This window comes from Hypanus sabinus, chromosome 19 (genome assembly GCF_030144855.1).
Source record: "Hypanus sabinus isolate sHypSab1 chromosome 19, sHypSab1.hap1, whole genome shotgun sequence".
In the NCBI taxonomy this organism is placed as follows: Eukaryota; Metazoa; Chordata; class Chondrichthyes; order Myliobatiformes; family Dasyatidae; genus Hypanus; species Hypanus sabinus.
The window spans coordinates 77,136,094-77,163,504 of record NC_082724.1 but is presented as its reverse complement, the minus strand read 5'-3'; the positions used below and the strand labels follow the sequence as shown (position 1 = coordinate 77,163,504).

Sequence of the window (27,411 nt, the reverse complement as noted above, 5' to 3'; positions counted from 1 at the left end):
ACTTACTCGACATATGGATAGTGCTCTAGAACAGAGACACCTTGGTATGTAGGTGCCTAGTTTCCTGCAAGTGGAGACACAGATAGACCAGCTTGTGAAGATGCTTGGCACACTTGCCTTCATCAGTCTGGGCATCAAGTGCAAGAACTGAGATGTCATGTTACAATTGTACCAGACATCGGTAAGAAAGCCTTTGCAATACCGTGTGCAGCTCCAGTTACTATCTGCCGTTAAGCTGAAAAGGTTCATAATAATGCTATTGGGTCTGGAGTGCTTGGGTTATAATGAGAGATATCCCTGGAGCACATGAAGCTGAACAATGACCTTATGGAGGTTTATAAATTTCTGAGGAGCATAGATAAGGTCACAATCTTTTCCTAGGGTAGGGGAATCTAAAACCTGAAGTATAGATTTAGGGTGAAAGGGGAACGATTTAAACGGAATCTGTACAGTAACATTTTCACAAAGGTGGTGGCGGGTTTATGGAACAAGCTGCCAGAGGAGGTACAATGACAATGTTAAAAGACATTTGAACAGGGACATGGATAGAAAAGCTTTGATATGGGCCGATTGCAGGCAGACGAGACTAGCTCAGTTAGATGACTTTGGTCAGCATGGTTGAGTTGACCCAAACGGCCTATTCTGCAACTCTCTGACCACCCCAGTTAGAGAAAGGAGGAAGTAAATTGTTTCAGCAAAGCTCTTACGTGTCTTACACACTAAACTTCAAGGAGCATTGATCAGGAGACTGCTACTCACATTCACCTACTTAATTTCAAATGATCCGGGCCCTGGAGAGACATGCTATTTTCCGCTCTCTTTTTGTACTACTTAATTAATTTTCACAAAGGTAAAATGGACTCTGCCTCCTGGTCACGGACATGTAAGACAGTCGCTTTCTGTCCGCCTTTAATCTCTCCCTTTTCTGATTTAAACTTTGAAATTTCAACTTTATTCAGTCGGATCTGTAGAGCAACAGTTATAATTATGGCTACTTTAAGAGGGACCAGGCCAAATCCAGACTCAGCCAACGGAAAGTCTAAAACAGCTGACAAGGACTCGGTAGAACCCTCTTGGGTGAAGAGATTAGAGTCTCAAATCAGCAGTATCGGCACTGAAATAACTCAACTAAAAGAGAAATTTGAAGAAAAAATTGACTCTCTGAGCCTCGAACTTAAAGAAGTTAGTCGAAATGTGGCTGTCCTTTCTTCTCATTTGGAAAAGGCTCAACAACGAATCGTGGATCTGGAACCTCAGTCGTGTTGGAATATTATTTGAATATTATAATATTACTCCTGGAGACTGAAACGGCTCACAGAACCGGTGATTTAAAATTTTTGGATGAAGGTAAAAACAGGCATATTGTTGTGCATTTTCTCCGTTTTAGAGACAAAGACCACATTATTAAGCTTGCGAGAAAACAAAGGTTGTTTCAATTTCAAGGTTCGTAGATTCGCTTTTTTGAAGATTTTCCACACAAAATTGTCAAGAAGCATGCTGGATTTGTCCCAGCTATGAGATTAGCGTATCAAAAAAAGCTCTTCCCATCGCTACAATAGCCAGCCAAATTAAAGCTTTTTGTCAAAAATTCTGGGGCTCGTATTTTTGATGATCCAGCCGAAGCATTGCGTTTTATTAACTCTTTGCCTTGTTATGAATGAGGAGCAACTCTGATGGGCAGAAGTGTGCAAAGTCGCCCCCCCCTTTTTTTAGAATGGCAAAATCACTATTATTTCGGGTCTGATACCAAGGAAATAAGAGAGATACACAGCTCATGTCAGTAATGAGAGAGAGAGACAATGCAGAGATACACAAAAGTGGAATGTCTCCTCCTAACAAAAGCGGAACGGAACCACTGATTACTGCTATTGTCTCTTGGAGAAGGAATTATGTATTGAGTACTGTTCTATTCATTGAAACCCCTCTGGGGCAACCAGAGTGGTCTGGTTGAGGGATTGCATCATCCCAACCTGATTGACATCTGAGACCCCGTGAGTGGGGATAAAAGTAGGGTCTGGGGAACACCCCTCAGACGCACCAGGCGAGGCGTTATGAGACCAGTAGGGGCTTGTGTGTCTGTCCACCTTTGCCTGGGTGACAAGTCCTCCACGGAATGGTCTAGCTCAAGGACGGAGGGGTCATACGTGAATGGCCACAACAGTAACGCATCGACGGATCAAGATCGTAAAAGGAAAGTTGGCAAGTTAATAGCTGTTACTCTCTCTCTCTCCCTCTCTCTCTGCAACAATTGCAACACAGTGATCAGCAACTACCGCAGCCTGCATGAACTGAACTGAACTTTATATTTCCATCGGACAATTCATTATCCCCCTAGACAATGATAGAGCTTATTTCTTGTTGATTATTATTATACCTGTACTTTTAGGTTTAGTATTGATGACATATATTATCTGTATATTTGCATTGATATTATTTTTGTGTATTTTTACTAATAAATACTGTTAAAAATAGTATTACCAGACTTCAATGGATACTCCTATCTTTGCCGGTAAGATACACAGTTATGGGGTTCGTAACAGCCTGACGAGACTGAAGCCTGAAGTTTGAATGATTTACAACGGTTTGATTGTCTCGTGGCATAAAGAGTGATGAAATTGGAAGATTTGATGGTTATAGAAAGTCTTTACCTTAAAATGTATTTTATCTCTGAAAAAGACTGGTTTGGATGGCTCTAACCTCAGATAACATAACGGGAGAACTGTTGAATGACTAGATAATTCTGAACCATTTAGAACTTTTTCTCTGCAGCATTTAAATGAACTAATCATTTTTTTTGTTCCGTATGCTTTTGAAAAGATATTTAAAGTAATTACTTGGATTTTTTTACATTTTAAAGATAGATTGGATAATTTAAAGATGGTGATTGTTTTTCTTTTGTGCAAATATTTCAAGAATTGTTTTGGATGTATTTTTCTTCCCTTAACTAATATTAAGAAGGTTATTTTCAAAATTGACGATTGTTTTGTTCTACAAAAAAACACTGTTCCTTCCAATTTAATTATATTGAGATTCACGTCGACTGTAATGAGTTTTATGTTTGGTAGAGGGAGACAGAGATTCCTTTTTTCATTTTTTATTATTATTTAGGTAGGTGGAGTTTATTATCGCTTCTTTGCTTTTCTTGGGGCTTGTGTAGATTGATATCAACTTATTTCTGGGCCTTTTATTTTGGGTGGGTTTTTTTTCTTCTTTTTTTGTCCCCGTTATGGAATCCCGGAGCATACGCAAATTATTATTATTGTTGTTCATCTCCGTCATTTTCGACTACCTTATCCTGACATGTGTCTAACTACTCTTTTTAGATACAAAGTTTCATGATGATATCTAAACAGTTAAATGTTTTAAGTTGAAATGTCCGTGGTTGGAATCATCCTATTAAGCATAAGAAAACATTTAAAATTATTAACCGATTCCAACCTGATATAATCCTTGCTCAAGAGATGCATATCAGGTTATGTGATAAGAATCGATTTTTTTTAATCTTAGAAGGGTCCTCAGTTTTATGCAAACTCCCAGAGTCAAACTAAAGGTGCTTCTATTTTCATTGATTCCAATATCCCTTGTAATCAGAAGGATATTATAGCCGATATTAATGGTAGATTTTTGATTGTTAAAGGAATAATTTGTAATAGGAAACAGTTTTGGTTAATATTTATGGACCAAATCTAGATGATCCCTCTTTTTTTTAAAGCTATCTTTGCTCTGTTACCTGACTTAAATGAATATATGTTATTAATGGGTGGTGATTTTAATACTTGTTTAAATCCTTTAATGGATAAGTCATCACCCAAACATTGACTCCTTAATCGTTCTGCATCATTTATTAATTCCTTTTTAATTGATTATGGTTTAATTGAGATCTGGAGGCATATGCACCCTAGTGATAGAGAATATTCTTTTTTTTTCTCACGTTCATAATAAGTATTTGAGAATTGACTATTTTATAGTTGACTCTCAACTTCTATTTAATGTTCTAAAATGTGAGTATGATGCGATTGCTATCTCTGATCATGCTCCTTTAAACCAAATATTTGAACTGAAAGATGTTGTTTCTACCAGACCATTTTGGCGTTTTCCAGAACACTTGTTACAAAGCTCAGAATTTGTTGAGTTTATTGAAACTCGGATAAAAGAGTTTTTTCTCTTTAATAATACAGGAAACGTCTCAAAGTTAGTAATCTGGGATACATTAAAAGCTTATTTACGTGGTCAGATTATTTCGTATATAGCTAAACTGAAGAAACAAACAAGAATAGAACTAGATAAAATTTCTAAACAAATTATAGAATTAGATAACATTAATGCAATCTCTCCAAATGTTGTTTCATTTAAAAGAAGAGTAGAATTACAATCACAATATAATTTACTATTAACATATCCTATTGAAGGGTATTTGCTTAAATTGAAAAGTCAATTTTATATTTTCGGGGATAAAAATAATAAGCTTTTAGCTTCCCAATTAAGAGCAGCTAGAGCTACAAGACATATTTTAAAGATTCGTAAAAATAATGGTGATATAGCAAGTAACCATGAAGACATTAATAATATTTTTCAAGATTCTTATTCTGATCTTTACAAATTTCAATTTCCTGCAGATTCCTCCAAAATGAAGGCTTTTTTACGTAAGATTAAATTTCCTCAAATTTCTGTTGAAGATCAACAGATGCTTGATGCTGCAATTACCGAGCATGAAATTCAGAAAGCTATTTTATCAATGCATTCAGGTAAAGCTCTTGGACTTGATGGTTATTCTGTAGGATTTTACAAAAAATTTGGAAGATTACTTTCTCCGTATCTTTTAGAAATATTTCATGAATCCTTTGAGAAGGGTAGTTTACCTTCTTCCTTTTATGAAGCATCTACTTCCTTAATCCTTGAGAAAGATAAAGATCCTACTGAATGTTCATCATATAGACCTATTTCAGTATTAAATGTGGATGCAAAAATTAATAAGCTAATGGCTAACCGCTTGGAAAATATTTAAACTAAAATCATCTCTATGGATCAAATGGGCTTTATTAAAGGCCATTACTCTTTCTCTAATGTTTGGAGATTGCTGAATATTATATATTCACCATTATCTAAGCAACCTCAATGTTTATCTCTCTCGACACAGAAAAGTCATTTGATAGAGTTGAGTGGCCATATTTGTTTAAAGTATTAGAAAAATTTGGTTTTGGTAATAATTTTAATAGGTGGATTCAAATGATTTATAAGAATCCTATTGCTACAGTTACTACTAATAATTTCATGTCCTCTTTTTTGTCACTTCCTCGTGGTACTAGACAGGGATGTCCATTAAGCCCTTTATTATTTAATCTTGTATTGGAGCCTTTGGCTATAACACTACGTGAAGCCAAAAATATTCATGGTATCTCTATGAATGGAACCATGCATAAGATTTCTCTTTATGCAGATCATCTTTTGATGTTTATTTTGAATCCTGAGGAATCAATTCCTAATCTTTTGGAAACATTAAAAAAACTTTGGTAAATTTTCAGGATATAAACTTAACTTGAATAAAAGTGAATTGTTCCCATTAAATGCCCCTGTTTTTATATATAATGATATTCCTTTTAGAATTGTTAATACTTTTAAATACTTAGGTATTATAATTACTAAAAAAAATAAAGATCTTTATAAAGCTAATATAGTTCCTTTAATGGACTCCATGAAACAATTATTTTCTAGATGGAATCCACTTACTCTCTCTTTAATAGGCCGTATCCATGCTGTGAAAATGATGATTTTACCTAGATTTTTATATATTTTACAAAATATACCTATCTTGTTAAGTAAAAATGTTTTGATCAAACTGACTTTCTTATTTCTTCCTTTATTTGGAACAATAAAAGACCAAGAATTAATAAATACCATTTACAAAAATTTTAAAAAGATGGTGGACTTGCACCCTAATTTAAGACTATATTGTTGGGCTGTTAATATGAGACAATTATGTTTTTGGCTATATTGGCTTGACAAGAGCCAAAATCCACTATGGGTTGATTTGGAACTAAAAGCTGTTAAACAATTTCAGTTAACTTCAATATTAGGAGCTCCATTTCCTCTACAACTCTCTAAAATTCCAAATTTAAATCTTTACCCTGTTATTAAACAATCCTTATGGATTTGGTTTCAGTTTTGCAATATTTTTAATTTTAAACAATTTAAGTTGTCTAGTTTTTTATATCGATACTTTTTATTTAAACCTTCAATAACTGATCCCATTTTCCTCCTATGGTGAAATAAAGGGATCCACTCTTATACAGATTTATTTTGTGATGGGTGATTGATGACCTTTGAAGAGTTAATTAACAAATATTCTCTCATTCATACACATTTTCTGCAGTATCCTCAGGTTAGACATTTTTTACAACGATATTTATCTAAGTTTCCATATTTACAAGAACCTGATTTGTTGGATAGCATTTTTAAGTTGAATCCTTTAGTGAGAGGTTCCATTAGCAGAATTTATAATTTACTCTTGTTACAAAAAGAGAACCTCTCACTAAAGGTTAAACAAGATTGGGAGAAAGAACTTAATTTGACCTTTGTTAGTGAAGATTGGTTGTGAGTTTTGAAAAAACATAAATTCTTCTATATGTGCCAATTACTGTTTAATTCAATTTAAAATTGTTCACCGTTATTATTTAACAAAGGAGAAACTATCTAAAATATTTCCTAGTATAGACAACCACTGCGATAGGTGTAAAACTGAAGTCGCTACTTTGTCACATATGTTCTGCTCATGTTCTTTATTAAAACTGTTTTGGAAATTTTTATTTTCTACAATTTCTAAAGCTCTGAAAATTAATTTACAGCCTAATAGATTGACTGCTCTATTTGGAATAGTTCCGCATCATATTCAGGGTATTTCATCATCAGATCAACATGTAATTGTATTTGTTACATTATGACAAGAAGGGCTATTTTATTAAAATGGAAAGATACTTCTGTTTCTACATTAATTGAATAGTTTTCTCAAGTAATGTTATGTCTCAGTTTGGAAAAAATTAGAAGTAGAACTTTTGATCCCTGATTCGATTTTGAGAGAAGATGGGGCTCTTTTGCCAAATATTATCATTTAATTTGAATTATTTTGTATGGTTTCCTTCCAATCTATTTTATATAAACTTGAATTGGTGGTTGATGATTCTTTTCCATTATACGTATAGATGATGGTAAGACGGATTGCTCCAGGGGTTGGTTCCTGATGGGTTTTTTTCCTTTTTGTTGTTGTCAGTGGGTTTTTTTTCTTAGTTAGATGGGGTTCTTTTTTTCTTTCTTTTTACATATAAATCTTTTATTTTCATTTTTATATACTATGATCAGTTTTTATTTTCTTCAGCTTTATTAATTGTATATATATTAATTTGTTGAAGTTTTGTATCATCTTATAGCTGTAGAAGATTATGTACCAATAAAAAGATTCTAAAAATGAATTTTACGCTTCTAACTGTAATTTATAATTTTGATTATTCAGTATTGCACTATACTGTTGCCACTAAACAACAAATTTCATGACATATGCTGTGATACTAAACCTGATTCAGAATTCTGATTCTAAAAGCCAGTTCAAAAAATATTACAGAGGTAGGCATGCCTTTCAAAAATGATAGGAAGGGAAAACCATTGCCATGTTTAAATCTCACATGCCTTATGAATAGAAACAGTGCATGAAAACCCAGGGAGTGTTGATTACATGATGGATTGTACTGTTTTGCTTACCTACTGCACTTCTCTACCAAAACACACATTTTGGTTCAGGTATTGCACAGATTACATGCAATCTAAAAGCTCCTTCACTAACTAATTTTCAGTAAACCAAACCTGTTGCACCAGCATGACTTTACTAGCTCACATGCTTGCTGCTCTTGTATTCAACGAGATTAATTCAGGATTAATGCTGGGGAGATTGGTTGTCTGAACAAGGACTATGAACCACTTATAAATGTCAGTGGGAGGAACTTTTATTCTTGAAGCCTGTCCTAGATTTGAGTCAAGAGAATGACAAAATAGTACAGAGCTCAGTCTGTCAGCTCACCTTCTTATATTTCTGTCATGGAAAGCAAATCGTGTTTTTATCTCTTGATGACCCTTTCCAACAGTCATGTTTTATAATGGCCAGAGCAAACATTCAAATTACGTTTACAAGTCACACACCATTCGGTTGTACTTTGCCCCATTAGGTTGCTTTGCGTTTGTCACTGTATTTATTATTGTATTTGTTACTAACTCTTTGAGCTCCAGGTGAGCATTCTGATGTAGATGACAATAAACTGATCTGAAGAAGAATCACTGGTCCACAATAGAGCTTCAATAATTGGAAATATGTTTGAATATTGAGCCAGGTCCATTAACAAATTGTTTGTCATTCATACATTCTCCAAAGTTAGTTTGAAATTACAACAGCGAGGTTTTTAGTCGGTTTTCATCTTTACCCATGCAACAGTTAAAGCAGCTATCTTTCCTTTTAGTAAGAAAGATAATGACTACTTTCTTAGATGTAAACATCCAAAAAGAAGTAGATTTCTCAAATAAAGATAAATGCTGGAGATAATACAATGGATTTTGGTTCATTGGGACAACTATTTATTCCGATCAACTCTTAAAGAACAAAAACTAATCATGAAAATAGCCGCATTCCCTTCATTTACTTGGGCATGATCCCACTTAATTGGCACAGGAGACTGTTGGCAAACAGCTTCTAACTAGTCCCAAACAAGAGAAAATCTGCAGTACTGGAAATCCAAGCAACACACACAAAATACTGGAGGAACTCAACATCCATGGAAAAATGTACAATTGTCGTTTTGGGCCGAGACCCTTCAGCTGTTTCTAACTAGTGCCACACGCATGTACTTGTGTGGCTGCTAGACACTACGCCATGCTTACAGCAAACAGTTTTTAAATAGTATCTGTTGTGCATTTATGTGTTCAAAAAGCAGTAATTTTTGTCACTGATAGATGGCAAGAAATACGCAGTAAGATAAATTAGAACTGTTCTGCAACATACACAAAATTCTGGAGGAACTCAGCAGGCCAGGCAGCATCTGTGGAAAAGAGTACAGTCGACATTTTGGGCCAAGACCCTTCATCAGGACTGGAAAAAAAATGAGGAGTCAGAGTGGGGTGAGGGGAGGAAAACCATAAGGTGATGGGTGAAACTGGGAGGGGGAAGGGGTGGGAAGTGGATTGGTGAAAGAGATATTGGCTGGAGAAGGGGGAGTGTGATAGGAGAGGACAGAAGGCCATGGAAGAAAGTAAAGGGGGAGGAGCACAAGAGGGAGGTGATATGCCGGTAAGGAGACAAGGGGAGAGAGGAAAATGGGAATGCAGAATGGTAAAAGAGAGGGAGGGGTTCATTACCTTATCTCATTACCTGCCTATCACCTCCCTCTGGTGCTCCTCCCCCTTTTCTTTCTACTCAGAATACTCCAAGTGTGGTCTGACCAACTTTCTCTCAGATTCTTTCACTCACCACACCCCAGTGAAATTTACAGTAACCATTATTTCCACCTAACAGAGTGCCCATTGAATGTACATCCCCGCAGCATGAGTTCTCTCTCAGGGCAGACCTTCCATCTTAATCAACAGCATTAGTTTCAGCCGTGAGGTAGTTGGCACCTTCATTTCATTCTAGTCAGGCAGAATCAGCTGTAAATGAAGTGCAGGTAGCAATGTGCACTAGGTTCCCTCAGGTTGCCATAGCTGCATGGTCTCAAATAGTCTCTGACAACTAAGTCCAGCTCTTGGCCTTCACGTGTGGCTTAGCTACTGCCCAGCAGAACTGTTTCTACGGACAGGCTAAAGGCCGGTTACTGGCACCTTAAAACCATTCACTCTGGGCAGATGGGGTTCATTAGCCATGCTTAGCAGCTCACCTAGGAGAAGGAAAACTCTGATCTCAAATTGCTGCCTTGCAGCTATACCCACTTTTGGGGAAGGTTTTAAGAGTAAGCCCCAAGGAAAAATCTTGGGCTGGAGTCCCTTAGGCAGTCCTACACTGCGTTCAACGCTGACTGGCAGCTCCTACTGTTAATGCCAAATGGTACCAGTCTCTGCCGTTCCTTTGGATTCATCATCTGTGCAGAGAGGGGTATCCAGCTACATGGACAACAGTTTGTTCTCTGTATCCTACTGCCCTGTGTTCTGGCTTGCATAGTCAACCCCAACCAATTACAAGCAATGGGCTGTCAGTTAGAAATGTGAATAAAGGACATTTCTCTCTGCACATTGGAACTGGTTTTCACTTTTGAGAATAGGAAAATGGGAACTGACCTCAGGTTCTCTTTCATCTTTTCCTTTATTGATGGACCAGTTCTTTCCGTTCGGTGTGCTACCCTTTCCAGACCCTCCTCATCCAGGACTGGCCGATCCACGTGGTAACCTGATCTCCGCATCCGCAGGTTGGCAGCTCCCTCATCTTCTGACCTGGCAGTCATTTGGACCCGTGGCAGTAGTAGCTGTGGTACAGGAGTAAACAGAAACGTCAGCCAACAGATCAGTGCATCGAGGAAGCAGTTTTAATTATAATGGCAAAGTCCAAAGAATATTCACAATTTACTCATTCTCCATCAATTGTTAAGTTCCTGGCACAAATTTATAGGAAAGTTTTGGAAGATATTTGGGCCAAATGCCAGCAAATGGAACCAGCTTACATAAGCATCTTGAGGGACTTTAAAAATTGGGCTGTATTGCATTACTCTGACTCCATCTATGATGGAAGAGGCCAGAAAATTTTATAATGCTGACAGCAACACTCCTTTTTTGATGCAGTTGTTTATTCTGAATATATCTGACCTCATGCATGAGTAAGACTATATGACCACAGGGTCTAGGAGCAGAATTAGGTCATTCTGTCTATCAAGTCTGCTCCACCATTCCATCATTTCTGATTTATTTTCCTTTTCAAGCCAATTCTTCTGCCTTCTCCCCATAACATTTGATGCCCTTACAGATCAAGAATCTATCAACTTCCACTTTAAGTATTCCCAGTGACTTGGCCTCCACAGCAGTCTGTGGTAATGAATTCCATCAATTCACCACCATCTAGCTAAAGAAATTCCTCCTCATCTCTGTTCTAAAGAGATGTCTAAATATTGTAACTGCACAGGAAGCTTTTCCACAACTGCATTTTTCTCTTCTGCTCTCAGATTTAATGTGAAGAGCATGAAAAAATAATAACAGAAGGAACAAAGACAGTCATAGCTCCTTAAGCTTCACCTCATCTTCAGAAAGGTCTAGCTCATCCTCTATCTCCATTTCCTTGTCCCTTCATCATTTATTCTCCAAATATCTAAATTTTTCAGCAATTTGGCATCAGCAACTTAGCGTCCACAGACCTCAAGGTTAGAAAATTCCAGGTATTTCCACTTCTCTGAATTGAGAAATTTCTCCTTACTTCAGTCCTATGTTATCCAATCCTTTTCCTTGAAAGGGGCAGTACCTGGTCAATTCATCTTGTAGCATTAAGATGCATTTATGAAAGTTTCCTCTATATTTCAATTCCAATAAGCTTATCAATACATTGAGAAATCATGGTTCAAATATCAAGTAAGGAAATTTTCACAGTAACCTTGCCACTCACAACTCTCAGGCAATTAGATAAATTATTGAAATGAATTGAGTAAACAATATGGTGGTATTAATCCTGCCATAAGATCAGGATATACCGGAAATACTCATCTGGTCAGGCAGCAACTGTGGAAAAACAAACCAAGATGATGTTCCAGGTTGGAGACTTTGTTCTCAGGAAGTGGCAAGTACTGAAATAACTGATGTTATTATCTACCTCTGAGTCATCCACTTGACAAAGGGTATGAATGATCCAAATTTCTCCTACTCAAGTTCTGGAAGGAGTGCCTTAGTGTTTGACCCGTGTATCACCTACTTGGTCCCCGTGACATATAGCAACACAATGCACTCTTTTATTCCATTCACATTGTTAGCAACTTAGTCAAGTTGAGGGCAATTTCCCACAAGCATGGTACTCCATTCAATCCTAAATGATATGCAGGCTCAGTATCACAAAGGTCATCTACTGTGACATGACTTGTCCTATGGCCAGATCTCTCACCCATTCTTTTTACCCAAGACACAGCAAGTTGAAGGCTTCCCTATTAGAACTGACAGATTCCTCTCCGGACACCACAACACCCAGAATCCTGCTGCCCTTATCCGGACCTGCCTGATTCCTGTCCATGCTGACCACTGTTGTGTTTATTTTGTCATACAGCATGGAAAAGTCTCTTCCATCCCTTCGAACCCTAACCTAATTACAGGACAATTTACAATGACCAATTAATCTACCCGGTACATCTTTAGTCTTTGGGAGGAAACCAGAGCAGAGAAAGCCATAGAAGACATACTGAGACTGCGTACAGAGGGCACCAGAATTGAAATTCGAACTCCAATGCCCTGAGCTGTACTACCATGGTGTCCGTGTGCTTTAAGAATGGAGACCCAAGACACCCCAAGAAAGCAGAAGTAAAGGCAAGATGACACAACTGTGGCTGACAAGGGAAATCAAAGCCAACAGAAAAGGCAAAGAGGCGGCATATAAGAGAGCAAAATTAATAGGAACTTAGAGGAATAGGAAGCTTTTAAAACCCAACAGAAGGCAATTAAAGAAGTCATAAGGAGTGAAAAGATGAAATATGAAGGTAAGGTAGACAATAATATCAAAAAAGATGCCAAAAGATTTTTCAGATATATAAAAATAGAGAGGCAAGTGTAGATATCAGAGCACTGGAAAGGTAGTAACAGAGGGCAAGGAAGGACTGAATAAGGATTTTGCATCAGTCTTCACTGTAGAAGGCACTAGCAGTATGCTGAATGTTTGAGAAGGCAGAAGTGAGTGCAGTTGCTATCACTAGAGAGAAGGAGCTTGGGAAGCTGAATAATCTGAAGGTAGGTAAGTCATCTTGACAGGATCGACTACCCCAGAGTTCTGAAAGAGGTAGCTGATGAGATTGTGGGGGCATTAGTAATGATCTTTCAAGAATTACTAGATTCTGGCATGGTTCCAGAGGACTGGAAAATTGCAATGACACTCCACTCTTCAAGAAGGGAGGGAGGAAGAAGAAAGAAAACTATACGCCAGTTAGTCGGAACTCAGTGGTTGGGAAGATGTTGGAGTTGATTGTTAAGGATGAAGTTTTTGGGTACTTGGAGGCACATGTTAAATGGGCTGAAGTCAGCATGGTTTCCTTAAGGGAAAATCTTGCCAGACAATTTTATTGGAATTCTTTGAGGATATGACACGTAAGACAGACAAAGGTGGATGCTGTATCCTTGGATTTTCAGAAGGCCTTTGACAAGGTGTCACACATGAGGTTGATTAGCAAGGTAAGAGCCCATGGAATTACAGGAAAGATACTAGCATGGACAGAAGATTGGATGATTGACAGTCAAAGAGAGGGAATAAAGGGAGACTTTACTGGATGGCTGATGGTGACTCGTGGAGTTCTGCAGGTGTTGCTGTTGGGACTGTTGCTTTTTTGTTATAATCAATGATTTGGATGACTGAATTGATGGTTTGTGGCCTAGTTTGCAAACGATATGAAGATATATGGAATGCAGCTACTGTTGAAGAAGCAGGGAGGTTGCAGAAGGACAGATAGATTAGCAGAACGTGCAAAGAAGTGGCAGATAGAATACAATGTCAGGAAGTATATGGTCATGTACTTCAGTGGAAGAAATAAAAGCATAGAATATTTTCTAAATGGAGAGAGAATTCAAAAATCTGAAGTGCAAAGGGACTTGGGAGTCTTTGTGCAGGATTCCCTCAGGGTTAACAAGCAGGTTGAGTCAGTGGTGAGGAAGACAAATGCATTGTTTGCATTCATTTCAAGAGGACGAGAATATAAAAACAAGGATGTAATGCTGAGGTTATATAAGGCACTGCTGAGACCATACTTGGAGTATTGCAAGCAGTTTTGGGTCCCGTATTTAAAAAAGGATGTGTTTGAAGGAGGTTCATGAAAACACTTCCGGGATTGAAAGCCTTATCGTATGAGGAGCATTTGACGGTTCTGAGCCGGTACTTGCTGGAATTTAGAAGAATGAAAGGGGATCTCATTGAAACCTATTGAATGTTGAAAAGCCAAGAGAGGGTGAATATGGAGAGGATGTTTCCTATAATGAGGGATTCCAGGACCAGAGGGCACAACCTCAGGATAGAGGGATGTCTATTTAGAATGGAGATGAGGAGGGATTTCTTTCGCCAGAGGCTGGTGCATCTGTGGAATTTGTTGGCATAGGCAGGTGTTGAGGCCTGGGCATTTAGTATACTTAAGGCAGAGGTTGATGGATTCCTGATAAGTCAGGGTGTGAAAGGTTATGGGGAGCAGGCAGGAGAATAGGATTGAGAAAGATAATAAATTAGTCATGATTAAATGGTGGAGCAGAGTCTATGGGCTGAATGGCCTGGTTCTGCACTAGTGCCTCAGGGTCTTAAAATGTTATACTAACCTTTCAGCTTACTCTGAGATTCATATAACACTTCCCTCCCACTTAGCACTTCAGTTTTTTTTCGTCCATTGTCTAAGAGTCTCTTAAATGTTTCTATTTTATCTGCCTCCACCACCAATTCCAGTAGCATATCCACACACTCCTCTCTCTGTAAAAAAAAACGTACCGCCAATATTCACCCATATACTTTATCCTGATAACCTTAAGTTATGCTCTTTCGTATTTGCCATTTCCAGCCTGGAAAAAAGATGATGGCTATCCACTCTATCAAGTCACTTCTCATCCCCCTTCACTACAAAGTGAAAAGACCTAATTCCCTCAACCTTTCCTCAAAAGGCACACTCTCTAATCCAGGGAAATCTTCCTTGCACTCTCTTTAAAACATCCACATCTTTCCTGTAATTAAATGCATAGAATTGAAACTGTATTTTCTTATGAAAATACAAGCTACACAAAAAAACCCAACAGCTTCACTTAAAAAGTAAACATAAGACATTGTATCCCACAACTAATTTTTAACTAAGGACAGGATTGGATTAGGAACGACAGATGAATCACAGCTACATTTTTCTTCTTTAATGTTTTGGCTATATAAATTATGCAACCCAAGAGTAATTATGAACTCTTATTTATGGAATCTCAGTATCAATGTTAAATTAAGTATACTCAGAGGAAATAAAGTCTTCAGAACTAGCTTACTGTGAAGGATTATTTGTTATCGTTACTTCCGTCAATTTGTTCCATTATAAGATAGTAATTCAATCTAATGAAAAAAATAGACCAAAATCATGTCTGTACTAACAGTTTTCAAACTATGAAAGACAAGCCTTAAGTCTAATGTGCAGTCATTTGAGATACTGGCTGCAACATTAATTAAACAATTTGTTCAAATTGTCTCCTACTATTTTAAGTGCAGATACAATAACCAAGCAGGGTGTGAAATCTTTGTTGCTTTTGATTTCTAGACAGATTAAAATTAGTTCAAAAATAACTTTTACACATTTTGAGCTGTTCTGTAACTTACAGTTCTCTGATTTCAACAGCTTTTTTAACAAATGACTGGCAATTAATTTATGATTATACAGTAACATTTTGAGATCTTCTCAGTGAATCCAAGTTGAAGCTGAAGACCATAGATCCTGCTAATATCAACATTTAAAGGAAGTAATTATTAAAGGAAAAAACCTACCTTAGTTTAGGGATCTTTGATTAAATTGTTCAAACCAGGCTCTGCCCTTTTGATGCCTTCGAAGCTTCCGTACCAGGATTTTCCCACTCAATATCTTTTATGTTCCTTCCCACAATTTTTCTTGGATTACCCTTTGAAATTAACTACATGTGAAGTAAAGATAAGTCCCAACCTTTGAGCTGTCAATTCAAAGGCAGGTGTAATTAAGACAAGCAGCACTCTGGTTAAGCTATTGGACGGGTATCTGGAGATCTAGATTATTGACCTGGCAACACAGGTTTGAGTTTCTTTGTGGCGCTGGGGATTTTAATTTTAAATAATTTAAAGAGCTTGCAATATAAACATTAACTGCTGGATTGTTGTAAGATTGCTCTAGGTTTATAAACATCCCCTGGGAAAGTAATGTTGTCACCCTTCCTGGCTATGATGTATACGATAAAGAGTAACAGAAAACTACAGCACAGAAATAGGCCCTTTGGCCCAACTAGTCCATGCTGAACTATTAATGTTTAGTCTCACTGACCTGCACCTAGACCTTAGCCATACCCTTCCCATCCATGTATCTATCCAAATTTCTCTGAAATATTGAAATTGAACTCGCATCCTTCACTTCTGCTGGCAGCTTATTCTACACTCTCACCACCCTTTGAGTGAAGAAGTCCCCCCTCATATTCCCTCTAAACACTACCCTTTCACCCTCAACCCATGACCTAGTTCTCATCTCACCCAACCTCAGTGGAAAAATCCTGCTTGCATTTACCCTCTCTATTTTGCGTACTTCTATCAAATCTGCCCTCATTCTTCTACACTCCAGGGAATGAAGTCCTTACCTATTTAGCTCAGATCCTCGAGATCCTTGTAAAATTTCTCTGCACTTTTTCAATCTTATTGACATCTTTTCTTTAGATAGGTGAACAGAACTGCACACAATACTCCAAATTCATGCTCCCCAACATTTTGTACAACTTCAACATGACATTCCAAATCCTGTAATCAATTTCCTGATTTACAATAGCTCTCTTTATGATTCTATCTACCTGTGACAGCACTTTAAAGGAATTGTGGATCTGTATTCCCAGATCTCTCTGTTGCAACTCATTATTGATATTAAATGAATAGATCATTCAAGGAGGGTGATGTACACAGCCAGTCAATTGACAATACACTGAAGTTTCCAATCCATGAGGTTCCTGTAGATAATGACGTTGACCCTTTTCAGAAGTAAACGTGGAATTGTACTCTGCACACAAGAATAACTAATTTAGAATTATCAGTAAATGTACAAAAATGCAGCAGAGTCTTCCTGATATAAAATATTTTTAGTTGCACATTTTAAGGTTGGAAAAAATAAATTAAAATATGTTCTACTTGTCCCGTGTACATCAACACATACAGTGAAATGCGTTGTTTGTGACCAATCAAATCAGCAAGGATTGTGCTGGCTGCCCACAAGTATTGCCATGCTTCTGGCACCAACACAGCATGCTAACTACTCGCTGAACATAACCACACATCTTTGGAATGTGGGAGGAAACTGGAGAACCCACGTGGTTACTGGGAGAACATTACAGGCAGTGACGGGAATTGAACCCCAATGCTGACTGCTATGCTAAGTGATCCTGTTTTCCTTTCAGTAAACCTATAACACCTCAGCCATGAACTTGAGTACATGAATTTTACTGAAGTTATCCTCCACCTCCTGGTCACCACTGACCTCACTTGTTTTTGTTGCTCCTCCATTGTCTACGAGCCATAAGCTTGGAGTTTTCAGTTCACAGCACAGAGGGGCCACCTTCATCTTATGGAATGCAGAGGTTCAAGAAGAGCTACCACTTGTAGAATGAGAGGTAAGTAATGAGCTGCCATATCTCTCAATCAATTTTTCAAAAATCTGTGTGGTCATATGTCAATTTTTTTTCTATAATCCAACAGTTTAGTGCTTCACTATCTTTACAAATTTACAACCAACAATACTTCCATAAGGTGAATTAATGGTATCACCAACCTAGCTGGATGGAATGAAAAAGCCATTATCCTTGTTCTAGATATTTGTCATTAATGACTTGGGACACTTTGCTCATGATGATGTCTAAGACATCTCTGGTTTTGGATGAGATGAAGTTAGGTGAGGACCCTGCATTTGGTACCTGTAGTAGTAGTGACAATAGACAATATGTGCAGAAGTAGACCGTTCGGCCCTTTGAGCCTGCACCACCATTTAGAGATCATGGCTGATCATCTACTATCAATACCTGGTTCCTGCCTTGTCCCCATGTCCCTTGATTCCCCTATCCATAAGATACCTATCTAGCTCCTTCTTGAAAGCATCCAGAGAATTGGCCTCCACTACCTTCCGAGGCAGTGCATTCCAGACCCCCACAACTCTCTGGGAGAAGAAGTTTTTCCTTAACTCTGTCCTAAATGACCTACCCCTTATTCTCAAACCATGCCTTCTGGTACTGGACTCTCCCAGCACCTGAAACATATTTCCTGCCTCTATCTTGTCCAATCCCTTAATAATCTTATATGTTTCAATCAGATCCCCTCTCAATCTCCTTAATTCCAGCGTGTACAAGCCCAGTTTCTCTAACCTCTCTGCGTAAGACAGTCCAGACATCCCAGGAATTAACCTGGTGAATCTACGCTGCACTTCCTCTACAGCCAGGATGTCCTTCCTTAACCCTGGAGACCAAAACTGTACACAATACTCCAGGTGTGGTCTCACCAGGGCTCTCTACAAATGCAAGAGGATTTCCTTGCTCTTGTACTCAATTCCCTTTGTAATAAAGGCCAACATTCCATTAGCCTTCTTCACTACCTGCTGCACTTGCTCATTCACCTTCAGTGACTGATGAACAAGGACTCCTAACTCTCTTTGTATTTCTCCCTTACCTAACTCTACACCATTCAGATAATAATCTGCCTTCCTGTTTTTACTCCCAAAGTGGATAACCTCACACTTATTCACATTAAACGTCATCTGCCAAGTATCTGCCCACTCACCCAGCCTATCCAAGTCACCCTGAATTCTTCTAACATCCTCATCACATGTCACACTGCTACCCAGCTTAGTATCATCAGCAAATTTGCTGATGTTATTCTCAATGCCTTCATCTAAATCGTTGATGTAAATTGTAAACAGCTGTGGTCCCAATACCGAGCCCTGTGGCACCCCACTAGTCGCCACCTGCCATTCCGAGAAACACCCATTCACCGTTACCCTTTGCTTTCTATCTGCCAACCAGTTTTCTATCCATGTCAATGTCTTCCCCCCAATGCCATGAGCTTTGATTTTCCCCACCAATCTCTTATGTGGAATCTTATCAAATGCCTTCTGAAAATCGAGGTACATTACATCCACTGGATCTCCCCCGTCTAACTTCCTGGTTACATCCTCGAAAAACTCCAACAGATTAGTCAAGCATGATTTGCCCTTGGTAAATCCATGCTGGCTCGGCCCAATCCTATCACTGCTATCTAGATATGCCACTGTTTCATCCTTAATAAAGGACTCTAGCATCTTCCCCACCCCCGATGTCAGGCTGACAGGTCAATAGTTCTCTGTTTTCTCCCTCCCTCCTTTCTTAAAAAGTGGGATAACATTAGCAATTCTCCAATCCTCAGGAACTGATCCTGAATCTAAGGAACATTGGAAAATGATGTCTACTCATCACCGTTTCCTTCCTAATGTGGATGGTGGATGGTGTTTCAGGCTGAGCTGGTGAAGGGACTGAAATAACCCTTCCACCATGAGCTGGTTTAACTGACCAATGGCAGCCTGTAGGAGGGAACAGCAATACCGACCCAAGGCCGGGTGAGTAGACGATGTAAAACTTTGAACAAAAGCAGAAATGTAGGAAAAATTCAGTCATGTGTGGAAAGAAAAACTAGTTAACACTTCAGACAACAGGCCTTTCATCAGAACATTCTGCTTAATCTTGAAACTCATTGTAGAATTATAATAAAGTTCTTCTGGAAATACAATAGACATTGAACCACTATTGTTACATGGGGTCCAGTGGATTATTTGCCTGAGGCACTGCCCTTCCAATATTCAGTTTTATTGTCTTTGGCATCAAAATGGTCGTATAGTTGGTGAACAGTGCACTGCACCCCCATCAGTATGCAATGGTGGAATAGGACATGGATCCAACTTGTTTATATCAGCTGATGTAAGTTAAATCTGTATTTTTAGACTCAGGGTGAAATTGTGATCAGCAAGCCACATATACATTTATACCGACAGAGAACTTCCCTGAGTTCTTACAGAGACCATCTTGGTCATCATAAGTATAAGGAAATGTGATGTTTAAAAGAGACTGGATTCTTCTCTCGATTGTGACCCACTAGTGAGTCCAGCATTGTTTTCTCTGCAAGTCATGCAAAGTTTGCACAGAGATTTTTTTTTACTGGTATGGATATGTTGGACTGTATGTACCTGCATTGATGATATATGAGTGCAAGGAAGGGGCTGAAAATACCTTTGTTTTTTCCATATCAGTGGAATGGAATCAATTCTGAGGAAACTCCTCATCTGGGTATGCAATATCTGGTGTTTTGGTGGGAATTCCATCCTTAACTGTGAACCTCTGCATACATATCCTGGGGATACATCAAACCTTTAATTCCCTCATCACTCCTCAACTTTTTCAATGAGAATAGATGAGTCAGATGCCGAGGAAAGGAGTGGTGCCACCGTTTGTTCTAGTTTTCCAGACACCAGAACACACAATGCCAGTGAATACATTGTGGAATGGCCATCATCCGTTGAGCAAGTATGAGCAAGGTTGGGCCTCGAAACTGAAGCCCAGCCAACCTTCCTTCAGAGAACAGGGTAGAAGTCTAAAGGGATATCAGAATCATTAATTATCCTAAATTACAACCTTGAAGCAACAATATTTCTCCAGATAATAATTCAACAACCCAGAGAGCATGAAGTTAAAGGAATAATTCAGTTGATAATTCCCATTCACCCTCCCTTACTGTCTCATCAATATCTCACCCATTCACCTAGTACCCTACCTAACAGCTATCCAACTTCAGACCAATATCCCACCCATCCAACCTCCCCTATCCACTAATATCACACCAACATCCCACCATACAACACCCTACTTTTCTACTCTACCTTACCTTTCTCACCAATTTCCCCACCAACACCTTACCAATCCAATGTCTTCCTCATCCACCCTACCCTACCCTTCTCAACAATTCCCCACCAAAATCTCACTGTTCCAACACCTTCCTCATCTACCCCACCCTACCCTTCTTACCAATTCCCCACTCAATACTCTACTCATCAACACTACCCAATCCTTCTCCACAGTTTCCCATCATCCCACTCATCCAACACCTTCCTCATCCACCCTACTCAACCCTTCTCACCAATTTCCCACCAGCACCTCAACCTTCCAACACTTACTCATCGACGCTACCCAACCCTTTTCACCAATTTCCCACCAAGAACCACCTACTCACCCAAAACCCTATCTATCCAGCCATCTATGCACTCAATCAACACCTCATCTACCTATCCCACTGCTCATCCACCAACAACTTTCTTCCAATCTCCCACCCAACATCGCATTGAATACCACATCCAGTCATGAAATCAACTTCCCACTAATCTCCTGACAACACCATTCCCATCCATCTACCTAGCACACCCAGCACCAATCACCCACACAACAGCACTCCACCAAACCAACTCCTCATTGGTCTTCCACGCATGTGCTGGAAATATACGTAGATATTATGGCTGTGTGGAGGATAGATATCAGGATTAGGTCATCACAAATCTATTCATTCAGCAAAACAAAATGTCTGAAATGTTTCATAAATCAACCTGGTCCAGTTTCAAGTGTATCTTCTTCCTGAAATAGCTGGCCATATATCCTCACCTGATTTTCTCTCACCTATTTCCTAACATTTACCTTTTCTATGTATCAATTGTACAAATATACATTTTGATATTTATTCATAAAATGTAATAAGCTTGACATATATTGTCCTTCCCTAATTTTCCTGAAGTAATGAGGAGGTCATGAGTTGGTCCCCGGTGGTAAGTCACATAGAGGTCACAGATGACCAGGGACAGTGGATTTCCCTTCCTGAATTTCATTGGTAAACCAATTGAGTTTTTATGACATAAACTAAAAAATGCTGGAAAATTCAGCCAGTCAAATAGTACCTGTGGGAGGTAAGATAGATTTAAACTTTTGGGTCAAAGATTCTTTGTCAGAAGTAGGGAAGAAGTGTGGTTTAAGTTGCAAAGCAGGTGGGGGAGAGATGGATAGAACAAAGCGGACATACCTGATGGTGAGGCCAGGGTTGTCATGGAGATAAGCCTGAGATGATGTCATCACCTCATTTTCCTTCCTGTTGGGTATGGTCTTTCATTGATTCCATTTACTGTGAACGCCCACAAGAAAGAATGAATCTCAGGGTTGAGGATGGTGACAGATATGTACTTTGATAATGCAGTTACTTTGAACTTTGATCCAGTTGAGAGGTTATTAAGGACATGCAAAGAGAAAACATGGACAAAAGAACAAAAAAATTATGGAATGAGTGCAGTGATAGAGAGCAAATACAAACAAGAGAATGTAAAAGCAGAGTGGTAGGAAATGCCTGGCAGGTCAGGCTGTGCCGAATCACTGTTATACCTGGAGGACCTACAGTGGAATGGACCGGTTCTGGTACATACAGAGAAAGTGTGTTAACTAAAGTTGTATGATTAAATATTGAGTCTGCAAGACAATAACATCCCCAGACAGAAGTTGAAGTGGTATTCCTTAAGCTTATATTGAACTTCATTACAACAATGCAGGGGTGTACAGACAGATAGGTCAGAGTGGGACTGTGAATTGAAGGAGCAGGCAACAACAGGAAGCTCAGGGCCAACCATGTGGACTGAATGCAGGTACATGGTAAAAGTGGTTACCTACTTCTCCAATATAAATATTGACAACATTGAATGCAATAAGCTAGATTGCAAGAAATGCAGGTATGGGGCATTTGGGTCTCTGGATGATGGAAAGTGAAAAAATAAAAGAAAAAGCACATAACCCCTAGAGTTTGAAAGGGCTGCTGGGCAGAAGGAAGAGTGAAGAGCATGCTCCCTTCAGAAGTGTAAAGGGAAGGGTCTCTGTTGGAGGAAAGTAGTGGGAGGCTCTCAGACCATTTACAAATGTTTGTAGGTACACAATGTAGGTTTCAAGTAACTTTATGCCCATGGTAAAAATGGTGGCACATACTGTATCTACTTTGATTATAAATTTTACTTTGACTGCTAACTTTGTATTATATGTGTAATTGAATCAGTTATAATATCACTGGCAAAAGGCATGAAATTTGTTGTTTTAAGGCAGCAGTACATTGCAATACATAATAAAAACTATAAATTTCAATGGGCACTAAGTGCTGGAGGAAGACGGCAGGCCAGGAGGGATCTATGGAAAAGAGATTGGGGGATTGTGGGGGGTGGAAGACGTGCTTGGTGGTGGGATCCCATTGGAGATGGCTCCCTAACTTTCTGCTTTGCACAGGGATTGTGGGGGGTGGGGTGGGGAGGTGAGGGGAAGACGTGCTTGATGGTGGGATCCCATTGGAGATGGCTCCCTAACTTCCTGCTTTCCACAGGGATCGCTCCCTTGTCCATTCATCCCTCCGCACTGATCTCCGTCCTGGCATTTATCCTTGCAAGCGGAACAAGTGCTATACACTGCCCCTGCCCCTACAATTCCTCCCTCACCACCATTCAGGGCCCCAAACAGTCCTCCAGGTGAGGCGACACTTCACCTGTGAGTCTTTTGAGGTCATCTACTGTATACGGTGCTCCCCATGTGGCCTCCTGTATATCAGTGAGACCCAACATAGACTGGGAGACCACTCCACCAAGAACCTATGCTCCAGCTGCTAGAAAAAGCCGGATCTCCCAGTGGCCACCCATTTTAATTCTACTTCCTATTCCCATTCTGGCATGTTCGTCCACAGCCTCCTCTACCACCATGATGAGGTCACACTCAGGCTAGAGGAGCACCAACTTATACTCTGTCTGGGTAGTCTCCAACCTGATAGCATGAACGGCGATTTCTCCAACTTCCAGTGTTCCAGTGATGGCTTTCCCATCACCATTCTTCATTTCCATCTCTTACCTTATCTCATTATCTGCCCAGCTAGTGCTCCTCCCCCTTCCCTTTCTTCAATGGCCTTCTGTCCTCTCCTATCCGATTCCCCCTTCTTCAGCCCTTCATCGCTTTTTACCAATCGACTTCCCAGCTCTTTACGTCACCTCTCCTGCTCTCTGGTTTCACCTCTCACCTGGTATTTCTTTCTCCCTCCCCCCACCTTTTCACTCTGATTTCTCATCTTTCTTTCCAGTCCTGAAGAAGGGTCTCAGCCCAAAATGTTGACTTCATTTCTTTCCTATAGATGCTGCCTGACCTGTTGAGTTCCTCCAGCATTTTGTGTGTGTTGCTTTGGAGTTTCAGCATCTGCAGAATTTCTTGTGTTTATAAATTAAATAAATAGTGCAAAAAGAGAGCGAAAAAATACTGAGGTGGTGTCCATGGGTTCATTGTCCATTCGGAAATCTGATGGTGGAGGGGAAGAAGCTGTTTCTGAAATATTAAGTGTGTGTTTTAGGCTTCTGTACTTCCTGATTAGCTGAAGGTAAATTCCCCATCTCTTGTCCAACAAAGGTTTTATGTAACTTTAACCATATTTCTCTCTTTGGGGTCTAACCTTTGAAGTCTCCCTGCTGCTATTCCCCATTTGTGAAATACAAAACTTTGGCTTACTTCCATGGAGAGTCAGCTCCCATTTTACTATACAGAAGTCTATTTACCACTCTTTCCTGTGTTCTGCGGAGATGATAGGGTAAACTTTAACTTTAAAGCTGAGGCCCACTGCAAAAGAATCATTCAATTTCTTTGTATCACAAATAATAAAATGAATGAGCTAACAGCATAAATAGATCATGGTTATAAATATACAGTTCAAGAGCAAATGTTGTTGGTTGAGCCAATTACTTTCCTGAAGATAGTTCAGGTTCATGTTTAAACAACTAATCCTCTGCAAAAAATTTATAGAGATTCAACTATCATGTGGTTTCAGCCTGATAGGATGCTCAGTCATGTAGAAAATACACAGGTCTATCAAGTGACCCCAACCCAAATTTTGAAAGCTATTGTAGCTAAATATTAATTGGGAGCAGATGCACTTGTCAACCATGTTGTTGGGTTTGCAGTGGTTACAAAGACCAAGTTATTTCAGTTTTGTCAGCAATAAAACAAATAATTTTATGTGACATTATTTCAACATGTTTTCAGCAAATTACTGTGCACTCTGCTCTGGTAGATTTTGAAGATTTTGAACAGAGTATTAATATTAGTAAATTAGTCATATTTGCTGGAAATATTTATGTACAATAATAACATTTAAAACATTTGGATGGATACATGGATTGGGTCAAATGCTGGTATATGAGACCAGTTTAAATAGATATCATACTTTGTATGGATGAGTTAGGCCGAAGGGTCTGTTCTGTACTGTAATACTCTGTGGAGCAGCCGAGTGTGTAAGCCTCCTCCTGCCAGTACAGAGCCTCTCCACCACCAAGACTCCTGCAGTGCCTCCTCAGGGCCACACACGGAAACTAGGGATCTTACGGCCCCAGGCTAAACTACGGGGATCTCGGAGCAGCAGTGGGCCCCAGAGATGTGGTGTGCAGGCCCACCACTGTGTGGACACGCCCTGTGCCCATCAACCACTGTCCAGCTAAGAGTAAATAGCCCCACTGCCTAGAGGTAAGTCTGTTGAGACAAGGCTAAGGGAGCACACCCTGACGGAAAAGCAATGTGCTGGCGGCGCACAGCAGGTGGGCCTTAACAGACCAATGACCCCGGCAGCCTACTGCAGCCAAGATGTGGGACTGGTTGACCTGGGACCACCCTTGCCATCGGGATTTACCTCATCATGGTGAAGATAGTGTTACTGGGGATGGTGCACCCCCTGTGCCACTTTAATATTTTCCTTGTGCAGGTCACCACCTCTGACCACGGTGAACAATACCTGGACCTTACATACGGTTGAAGTCTGACAGCGATGTGGTGCCTGGCAACGGGAGCAGGTACGAATGGACTGGGAGCTCCTAGTCAGAACCCTGCACGGCAGCAGCACAGGGTATTTGGTCGCTAGCAGCTGGGACTGAGGGGCAGACCCCTGTGTGACTGAGCAGCCCTATTTAGGGGCCGCACTGCTCACCCCAATTGGGGAAGGACCTAGAAAAGGTGGCCTAAAAATTGCCATTCAATCACTTACCAGGATAGGTTACCGCACCTATCGGGATATTCCATTACTGCAGTCGAAATAAGAAACAATAACATGGAATGCAAGGACTCTCCTGGGCTCGTACGGCATCTCTGACAGACCTCACCGGAGAACAGCCTTGATCGCTGCTGAGCTGAGGCGCTACAACACCAACATTGCTGCCCTGAGTGAGACCAGACTCCAGGATGAAGGCTCTTTAACAGAGGAAGGGATGGGTTCCACCTTCTTCTGAAAAGGTTTCCCCACAGGTGGACAACATCTCCACGGAGTAGGATTGGCCATCAAGAACACCTTTCTACCAAGTCTCACAGAAACACCTGTTGGCATTAGTGAAAGACTAATGACCCTCCTTATCCCCCGGCAAAGAAACGTTATGCCACGCTTCTCAGTGCCTACGCACCAACTTTGCCATCTGGGAATGAGACCAAGGAATGCTGTTATCAGACACTGGATGAAGCTCTTTGCCGGATCCCTAAGAATGATAAGATCCTTTGCTTGGGGACTTCAACGCTAGGGTGAGACAGAACAACAGGATATGGAGTGGAGTGCTAGGTAGGCATGGTATTGGCAAATGGCATGAGGCTACTTACTCTTTGCTCTGAGCATAACCTTACCATAACCAACACTATCTTCCAGCAGAAGGCAAAATATAAGACCTCGTGGATGCACCCTCACTCTAAACATTGGCATGATCGACTTCATCATTGTGAGACGTGGTGACATTAAGGATGTTCTCATCACCCGTGCCATGAGAGGTGCAGAGTGCTGGACTGACCACCGTATGATTGTGGCCAAGTTCCACATGAAACTGTGTCCCACCTTGCGGCTGCAAAATCCCAATAAAAAGCAGCTATATTGCAACTGCCTGAGAAACACAGAAGCAAGAAGCGAGTCTTGACGCATCCTAGCTGAGGAACTAAGGGAGCTGGAACCTTGTCTGAGTTCAGAAAATACCATGGAACAACAGTGGATCTACATCAGCACTGTGTCCTATGAGGCAGCAGCCCAATCCACCGGCCATAAGAGCAGAAACCACCAAGACTGGTTTGACGATAACTCAGATGCCATCCACAACTTGCTGAAGAACATGCACAAAGTACACCGGGCAACATTAGATAACCATCATCCTTCAGCATCAGACAGCATTGGCAGGCAGCTTGGAGGAAAGTGCAAAAGGCAATATGGGCCATACAAAATGAGCGGTGGACTGAAAAGGCACATGGAATCCAGTCCTTTCCCAATAATAACGATATGCATAATTTTTACAATGGTGTCAAAACCATCTACGGCCCAATAAACCGATGCATTACTCCCCTGAAAACAGCAGATGGTCTAACATTTCTGAAGAATCAGAATACCATTCTGCTGAGGTGGGCTGAGCATCTTAACACCCC

General features: G+C 39.9%; 1 protein-coding gene across 1 annotated transcript in view; it reads right to left on the bottom strand.

Annotated features, from left to right (window-relative positions):
- Positions 1-27,411, bottom strand: part of LOC132377873 (cadherin EGF LAG seven-pass G-type receptor 3-like) — a 511,939-nt gene that overhangs the window by 98,132 nt on the left and 386,396 nt on the right. Inside the window, exon 36 of the mRNA XM_059944310.1 lies at positions 10,303-10,487. Coding sequence (XP_059800293.1) covers positions 10,303-10,487 — 185 coding nt within the window. The remainder of the gene's footprint in view (positions 1-10,302; positions 10,488-27,411) is intronic.